The sequence below is a fragment of the Genypterus blacodes genome, unplaced genomic scaffold, assembly GCF_046128005.1.
Source record: "Genypterus blacodes isolate CSIRO-AG114 ecotype Tasmania unplaced genomic scaffold, CSIRO-AGI_Gbla_v1 ptg000055l_1, whole genome shotgun sequence".
Classification (NCBI taxonomy): domain Eukaryota; kingdom Metazoa; phylum Chordata; class Actinopteri; order Ophidiiformes; family Ophidiidae; genus Genypterus; species Genypterus blacodes.
Genome location: NW_027466867.1, coordinates 6,813,138 through 6,822,500, shown reverse-complemented (window position 1 = coordinate 6,822,500; position 9,363 = coordinate 6,813,138). Strand labels below are relative to the sequence as shown.

Genomic DNA, 9,363 nt, shown 5'->3' with positions numbered 1-9,363 from the left:
TGGGGTGTGTGTGTGTGTGTGTGTGTGTGTGTGTGTGTGTGTGTGTGTGTGTGTGTGTGTGTGTGTGTGTGTGTGTGTGTGTGTGTGTGTGTGTGTGTGTGTGTGTGTGTGTGTGTGTGTGTGTGTGTGTGTGTGTGTGTGTGTGTGTGTGTGTGTGTGTGTGTGTGTGTGTGTGTGTGTGTGTGTGTGTGTGTATTCATAATTGAAAGCAGGAGCCAGACTCTGCTTAACTTCCGGTTCAGTTCACACGCCGTCCTTTCAGTATGGATCTTATTCCCCCTTGAATGAATGAATGAATGAATGTCTGGTTGAGCTCTTTACAGCAGCAGAACAGGAGTGTGAGTAGGAAGGTTCATTCTGCAGCAGGTGTCTTACGCTCTCTTCCCACTCTTGCTTCATTGTTGTTGCAATTGGAATTCTGGCACGACCTTCCTTGTGACATATGCATGAAGAAGGAAGGCAATGAATTGTATGAATATTGGCCCGCGTTTGCTTCCTCTCACAATTTCTCGGTCTGTAGCAAGCAGAAAAAACCAGTGTGAAATGTGTGAAGAATCACTGTTCCTCTCGAGTAACGCAGAGAATGAGTTTGTGAGATCCAGAGACTGTTATTATGGAGTGGAATCTGCTTTGAAGACCTGTTTTGAAAGCGACGCCCTCTGACCCTTTGGCAGCATCTCCACCCTACCTGTGGCAACACACGTGCGCTCACGGTAACGACCCCATCGCTTTTAATGCCCGTGCAACACATGGCAGCTCCGGGTGGAAATAATGACACAGGGCTGAGAGGGCCGCTGATGGGAACCAGATGAGGCGCCCGCACATAAAAGGCAGGGAGGGAAGGATGGAGAGCAGAGCTGGACAAACCGAAGGGACGGTGCCACACGCACACGCGGGGGGGGCCGAGCCTGTGACACGGACGGAAGGGAAACGGGGGATGTGGATCAGAAGTTTGCAAATGCTGCTCTGTAACGCTCCCTGCCAAGTTCCCCCCCCCTCCTCCTCCTCCTCCTCCTCCTCCTCTCTTACTGACGCGCTCCACAGGTATCTGGGCCTGTGGGGGCAGAGCACTATGCACAGGATCAGGGTCTTTTTTAAGGCCTGGGTTTGTGTTATTGGAAACTAAGTGGATTTCAGTGTTTTATGTGACCGGCGCTGCAGTGAACTTGGCCCCGGGCCTGCTCCGGGGCTTGGCTGCGCTCGGCTCTGGCCTCGGACCGCATTTCTCCTCTCTCTCATGTGGCCCCTGACCTCCTGACGCATTTCCTGACCCAGGAAATAGAATTAACACCTCGGCCCGGGCCTCGGGGTCCCACAGCCGCGTACGCAGCTGCGCGCCGGCCCGTCCCAGCCCGGTCGGGAGCAGCTACGCTAGCGGCGCCAGCAAAGGGAAACGGGCGAGTTTCTTCACCACCAACTTCAATGTCTGTGGGGCGGTTTGAGAGATTTAATTCCTCTATTCTCAGAAATAACTCCAACCAAATGAGGAGATATCACAGTTGCCATAGCGAGTAGTTGATGTAGGCCCGACTATCAAGCATTCTGTTCCACTCTCTTTTGCTTTATGCTAATTTTACATTCCGACTTATGTAACCAGAGACATTCAAAGCTGTGAGGTTCTTAAAACAGCAGCAAACGAACTATGTGGACGTTTCCAAACGCGTCTCAGCTTTCCTGAGTCTCAGTCTGAGCTGATTTAGACTGAAACTCGTGTGAAAACTCACTAACGGCTCGTGTGAAGAAGGCTTAACCCCCCCTAAAATAGCAACGATTCCACCTTACACAAGTGTTTTAATAATGATGTGGAGGCTTGGCGGTGTCAGGTCTGCAGTAAATCTGCTACGTGGCGTTTGAAGAAGAGTAAAGTGGATTATCTGTTTATTAGGAATTTAATGTGAGGCGTTTATCAGGAGAAATGGATCTTGATATTCGCAGTCTTAAGTGCTTTATCTGTTTTCTTCATTAGGCAAATGCCAGCAGATACACACACACGTCACCATACATTCCCTCACACACACACACATACATGCACGCACACACAGATTAGGCAGTTCCTGCGTTTAAGCACCGCATGTGTTTGCATTTTAGTCACACATTGCCGATCTCATGGGAGCACTTTGAAGCGTTCTCCTCTAGAGCAGATCATAAAACAAACGGGAGAGTAAGTAGTTTCTCACATAGTTGTAACCCCCAACACCTTCCAGCCCCACCCTCACCACCACCAGCACCTTCCACCTCTGTGCAAGTGCAGGGCGATACACTCCGTCCACGCCTGAAGCTCATCTCCCTCCCCATCACACTGTTTCTCTCCCCAGATGTTGGAGAGGAAGAGCCGCAGACGAAACCAATGTTCTTCCACCTTCATCCATCCTAAAAAAAAACATTTCAAGTGGATCCAAGCCTGTTTCGACACACACACACACACGGGTATCAGTGGGTGTCTCACATCTGGTTGTTTATGAAGTTAAATCAGCGAGAGTGTTGCTGTTTGTTTCCACTCACGCCTTATTTGCATATTTGCACCTGCAGAGTGATGTAACTACCTTTTTGTACACACACTTTGAGTTCACACAAAGCCTCTTTGTCCATCTGTCTCCGCAGTACTTCGAGGTGCCGTTTGACTCCAACATGAACCGCACCAAGAACCGCCCGCTGGTCAGAGGACAGATCAGGTACGTCGCCTCTCTCCCGCAGCTCCGTCTTTTGGATGAAGGGAAAAGTTGGCGTTCAGCGTTTTATGAGTCACGGGGAGAGGAGAAGACGAGGACAAACGAGCGGAGCAGTGCGCGCACACACACACACACACACACACACACACACACACATTAGCATAATTCCTGCGAGGTGAATACGGTCCCTGGCTGTTCTTTAGCCCGCTGACCTCGTCCTCACCCCGTCTCGCTGACGAACATCGTCCCATTAATGCAACCCGACCTCGCCGCTTGATGTAATAACAACCAATGTGTATTTGCCCCTGGATATCATAATGAAGACACACCTTAAATGAAACAGTAGCACCGAGCGCACGTGTCCCGTATCCACTTACACGCCTCCGTCCCGTCAGTAGTTATTGCCGCAGCGGGATAGACGAGCGGCGTCACGGCAGCACCGAGGAGACACGGCTGGGGTGTGTGTCCTCCCGCTTTCACACCTGCCGGTTGTAACGTGAGAGTGCCTCCAGGTCAGGGCGCCGACTGGTGAAGGTGTAGTTTACCTGACCGCCCCTACTCTGGTTAGATGTGTGTGACCTCTGTTTGGAGGCTCCGTGAACCGCCCAGTATAAATCTGCCTCTCAGTCAGAAGCAGATGGTTTGTTGAAAGGAGAAGAAGATAAAGCAGCTTGGTTGAAGTCGCTAACAAGCAGCACAGCCACTTAAAGGCTGAATGTTTTTTTTCTGAGGCCGTGATGCTGGCGTGAAGCTCGGCCCTGGACCCGACCCGCCGCCGCCGTCGTCTCCTCCCACTTTCAGGAATTCCCACTTTGACGTGCTGTTTGAAAGCGCACGCTTTGCACCCTGGAGCTGATGGAGGATGTTCTCCCTTCTTTCTAAACAGCGGCCTCCGCTCTCCGGCTTTTACCCCGTCCCTCGCAAAAAGGAGACGTGTGTGTCTTGGTCTATATACAAGAGTGTGTGTGTGAGCGAGTAAAGAGGGGACGAAGAGATACAGAGAGCAGATGGGACGGCGGACGGCTCTGTCAAACAAGCCGTCAGGAGCCCACATTCTTACACGTCGGCCGTATCTGCTCCCAGATGAGACCCTGTCATCTTTAAAGTCCTGTGTCACCAGCAGCCAGCAGAGGTTTGATGTGGCCGCAAGATGTGGAGCAGAATTTGGGTCTCGATCTTAAAAATGGAAATCCAGTAGATCAGTTTGAGTCCTCATCCTCAGCTGTTCCACTTCTCTGAACCGTGGAAATGTTTGGGCCACGTCGTCGTCTTCCCTCTCAGACTGCTGAAATAGTTCCTAAGTAATTCCGATCCTTCAACCCGGTGGGTGAATCCCTGCTGTTCTACATTTAAGAGACCCCGACCTTGATTGTGGTCCAACCCTCAAGGCCACATCCTCCAGTTCCCACATCGCCCCCTTTACCTACCTGACCTTACGAGGCGAGCGAAGGCCGCTGCAGCCCACCTCCGGGCCGGGTGACTCACTCCCTCCGACCCCCCGCCGAGCCCGCCCACAGCCAGACTGCAGACAGACCCACGGCGAGCCTGAGCGGCCCCACCTCAGCCCACATGAAAACACACGCCACGCCACTAATCGCATTAATGCGCCGATCCCTCCGCTCACCAAAATAAAAGCCCTGTTCGTGTCCCTTATTTTTTTCCGGGAAGGAAAGGCCTGTGTTTGGTCAAGATTTTAATCTGCCCTCTCTTTAATTTATGGAGCATTTACTGGTGAATTTGAACCAGACCTCGCCGTCGCTGCTTTCAATAAAAGGAAAAGAGGAGGCGGAGGAGGAGGAGGTGGACGTTTTCATCCCGCTAAAAGCCCGAGACGCTGCGGTTTCCCCTCGGCTAGTTTTGATCTGGCGACGTGTGCACATGCTCCTCGTCTCGCCGGGGCCACTTTCATCCCCGCCAAACTCTTATCAGATGAGCTTCCTCCCCTTTTCTTGAGACTCAGCCATGCGCGGCTGCCGTGGCCCCCATGGGTCTGCGTGTGTTCGCCCTGAGCACGGGGAGCCGTCGGGGGCTTATCTGGAGACTCCACAAGCCCCCATAACTTTATCATCCCATGCTGCTGATGTGTGGAGATATGTAGAGTTCTTGTCTGTGACTGTGTTCACTGTAACCTGCCTGTGATGGAGGAGAGGCTCATCTTTTAAATCTACCTTTTGTGTGGGTATCTCTCTCTTTCTCTCTGTCTGTCTCTCTGTCTCCGTCTCTCTCTCCCTCCCCTCCAGTCCTCTCCACGCCGTGTCCTTCGCCCTGGCCTGCGGCGTCCCCGGCGTGGCCCTGCTCTCGCTGGCCATCAACCCGCTGACGGGCTGCCTGGGCGCCCTGAACATCTTCCTCTACACCTGCTGCTACACACCCATGAAGAGAATCAGTATCAGCAACACGTGGGTGGGGGCGCTGGTGGGAGCCATACCGCCAATCATGGGCTGGACCGCCGCCACGGGCGCTCTGGATGCAGGTACTAAACATAGAGCAGGAGAGGAACGACTACCAGCTACTGGAGGAAAAAGGAAAATGTCTCGGCTCACTGTCAGTTTATACTGTTGTTGTTGTGGTGCTGTGACACATTCAGGTTATCAAGTAAGACACTGATTACTATCAAATGAGTGCTTACACTGGTGAGGGATTAAAGAGTAAAGATGATCAGCAGCAGGCTCCTCTCCCTGGGCTCGGGGCAGTGAGCGTTATGACTCCATAGTATATCTTCATCTCTTCATAGCAGCCACACATGAGATGCAGCAAATGTCCAGGATTTTTCATATTTACTATTTATTGAGGTGAATTAAATCCATCTCCTGCTCTCTGTTCTCCATCTTCTCTCTCTCTCTCTCCCTGCAGGTGCGTTGCTGCTGGGCGGTTTCCTGTACTGCTGGCAGTTCCCCCACTTCAACGCCCTGAGCTGGAACTTGAGGGAGGATTACTCCCGGGGCGGCTACCGCATGATGTCCGTCACCCACCCCGGCATGTGCAGGAGGGTGGCCCTGCGTCACAGCTTGGGCCTCATCGGCCTGTCCACCCTGGCGCCCGCGCTGGACGTCACCACCTGGACGTTCCCCCTCATCTCCCTGCCCATCAACCTGTACATTAGCTACCTGGCCCTCCGCTTCTACCGCCAGGGAGACCGCAGCAGCGCCCGCAAGCTCTTCTTCTGCAGCCTGTGGCACCTGCCCATGCTGCTGCTGCTGCTGCTCAGCTGCAAGAAGCCTCGCACGGAGCAGGAGGCCCCTCTACCTTCAGCCCCCCTGCCCCTCTCAATACACAGCTAACCTATCTCACAGACGCCCCCAACGCCTCTGAGACACACACACACACACACACACACACACACACACACACACACACACACACACACACACACACACACACACACACACACACACACACACACACACACACACACACACACACACGTTCTTACCTATCTTGAAGCAGATTCTCCTCCAGTGCCTCTGCTCGGGTGGCAGCTGAGAGACGGACACGTTGTTGTAAATGGAATGAAAATATGTTTGATTACAGATATTATGATGAATTGTATATGACAGGGTGTACTCATTTCAACGTGTGTGTGTACTGTATATATATCTGTAGAATCTGTATTTATCAATGCAGCTGTCCTGCCGCTTCCTGTCCTCGTTGTACATGACTAATATGAGATAGAGTTGTACAGTTTTAAGTGTGGTCGCCCCCTGTGGATTCACTCAGGGGTCACTTTGCATTGAACTAAATGGAAGAAGGCAAACAGGAAGGTGCATAATTATGTCATGTCGCTAAGATAATACCAGTTTGTCTATCAGTTTGTGAAGGTAGGAGAGACTTAAATGGATGCTAAAGCTGCTCAGATGTTGCACACCAGATAGTAATTGTGCTTGTAGCTCCGCTCCACTGTCTACTGATCCGTGACTCGTCTACTCACAAAATGCCTCTTTGTGTTTTTTGCTGCTTTGCAAATGATGTCTCTGCTCATTTACATAATGCTTTAATTCAACACGGTTGGCCCTCGTCAAAACAAGTGAAAGGTTAATCCCTGTACGGAACACACAAGGGCACATTCTCTCTGACAATAAACATGTTGTGACTGTATACTTTTTGTCATCATTTACTTGTTGGGGCCGACGCTCGCTGCTCATTTCCATGTCTATTTATAACCCAGTACAGGGCTCATTCAGTGTATCTATCAAACACACGCACGCACACACACCACCATCACACCTCATTAGATGGCGGTGCTGCCTCTGCATGGCCATGATATATGGATTTAAATTTCAATTATAGCCTTAGTGGATATGCTCACTTTAAGCACAAACGACCACACCGCCAATAAGCTCCGTTTAGCAGAACCGCCTCTGCACCTGTCGGTCAACTCGCGCTCCCCTTTCCGCTCTTTACCCCCCAGTTTTTGGTATTTAGTTACATTTCCATCACCGCGCTCATGGAAGCGAGCCCCCCCACCACTTCCTCACCCTGCCATCCTTCCCCGCCATAAAAGGGGGAGCTATGGGATTTAAAGCCAAGGCTGGGGGGGGGGGGACCTGAAATGGCCGACATTCTCGTAAAGCGTCTCACCGGATACAGAGTTTCATATCAGAGGGGAGGGATGGAGCCAGCTGTTACAGTTGGGAGAGAAGAAGGGGGGCCGGGTTTGGGGGGGATGGGCGCACCCAACCTGTGTGTGGATTGAATGTCACTGCCATCCTCCTGTTGGGGTTCACAACATCCTATATCCTGCTATAGGGGCGCGACGGTCAAAGCGTTGCAGGAGTTCTTCCTTTATTGGTACATTTCCTCTCGTGAGTTACATCTTCACATCATCCGACCTATAGCCGGGCTCAGCTTTCACCTGTTGCTTGATTTATTAGACCACATCTGACAGAGGCTCCGGGCCGTCCTCATGACTGATGTATGTTGATGTTTCTTGGCCTTCGCTGAAAGCTAAGATTCAATCCTTTGAAATGATTCATACGCGCCGGGTAATGTTACTAAACGTTTCGCCCTGCTTATCCTCAAATTGGAGCGCGGAGGTTTACTCTAAACTCGCTTTAAAGATTAATTTATAACACCGAAACTAAGAGCGAGAAGTAATTTCTTTCAATAAGCCAAGAGGTCGTGCTTTATCACATTAACGCCTCACATAAAGATGATTTAAAGAGCCGTTCAGGACATTCTGTACTTAAGATTTATCAGCCTGAACCCTATGTAAAAACCTATAAAAGAACCTTTATTATTATTTCATAAACTAACAATATTTCATTTCAAGTACCTCCTCCCTAATATCACCACTTTCCTTACATGAAATATGGGCTTTTCCTCTCTTTCCCATCCTATGTGATGACATCAGCCATTAAATCATTCACTTTATTTGCCTGCTCGGTGTCGGGGATGATGATGCTTTCATGCCAGGATCAACAAGCCGGAGAGGGGAAATATGCATTCGTAAACAGGAGAAAGTCCCCAAGCAGCCGTGTAACAGTCGACCCCGACATATCCACACGGTGACCTTCACATCAGACGGAACCCAAAAAGCTCCAATTCCAGATTTCTCCTCACAGAAGCTCGGATGTGCTGCAGTGAAATCGAAGGATGACGGACGACCTTTGGAGATTCTTCAAAGGCCGGTTGTTACAAAGTAGAATCACTTGAACAGAACTACATTAAAGTACTTTTTTAGAACTATACTACTCACCTTTCACAGTAAAACTATAGACGCCTGTAAGACAAATTTACTACTAAAAATACATCCAGTTTAAAACAAAGGCGACACTGTTAAACTCTTATACTAAGTTATAATACTAAGTTTTCTAAGCAGGACCACAAGCTACAAGTTGTCCTCAGTGTTTTTCCACGTTAAAAAGCACATAAACAAAAGAAAATGTGATTAAAATTATGAATTATACATTAAACGCTGTATAGATTTAGATAGATTAATAGGTTCTGCTATTATTCTTAAAAAATACAAGAATATCCTCGTAAATTTCCTTTATTTCTAAAGGATTTTACATCCGTTCTGCTCTGTCTGAACGCTGCATTACACGGTCTGTCTTTACTCGTTTGAAAATAATAAAACTCGCCTGTCGGTGGCTTCGATTCTGCAGGTTTAAATTACAGATCTGTTGTGAGTCATCTCCATTTTCAGAGCAAAACGCTTCCACCGCAACTTCATCGTCCTCAAACTCCAAATTAAATCCATCTCCCCGAGGTTAAACTTGTCTTCTTCTGGTGGCTTCTTGTGTGTTTGGACGTTCTCAAATGAAGTTTACTTGGTGCTGCGTTTTGCATTGTGACTAATAATGTACAAAAAATGTCCACATGTGTAACTAATTAAACACTAATTATATCTAATGATCCTAAATTTGTGTGCATAATAGACCGAAGCACGATTATGAATAAAATCACTCGTGTTTCTGAACTTCAGTAAGATTAAACCTTTGCTTCGAAAAAAACGGTCAACGATTAATGGAACAATTTTGATCTTAATTCAAAACAAAAAATACAAGTTTATGAACGGAAAGCACGTCATTTTTATAATCGATAAATTTGATTCGGCATTAGAAAAACTGAGACGTGTGACGAGACGTGAACTAAATGCACTTATAATATAATAAATAAAACGCTGTAGAAGAGTTTATCTAACATCCACGGACAGAAAAACTACAATTACAAACTATAAAAAACGTAATTAAAC

The 9,363-nt window shown here is 48.9% G+C and overlaps 1 protein-coding gene across 1 annotated transcript in view; it reads left to right on the top strand.

Annotated features, from left to right (window-relative positions):
• cox10 (cytochrome c oxidase assembly factor heme A:farnesyltransferase COX10) overlaps positions 1-6,764 on the top strand; it is a 22,586-nt gene extending 15,822 nt beyond the window's left edge. Inside the window, exons 5-7 of the mRNA XM_076152286.1 lie at positions 2,602-2,672; positions 4,910-5,142; positions 5,523-6,764. Of these exons, the coding sequence (XP_076008401.1) occupies positions 2,602-2,672; positions 4,910-5,142; positions 5,523-5,950 (732 nt within the window). The 3' untranslated portion in view covers positions 5,951-6,764. The remainder of the gene's footprint in view (positions 1-2,601; positions 2,673-4,909; positions 5,143-5,522) is intronic.
• The last annotated feature ends 2,599 nt before the right edge of the window (positions 6,765-9,363 follow it).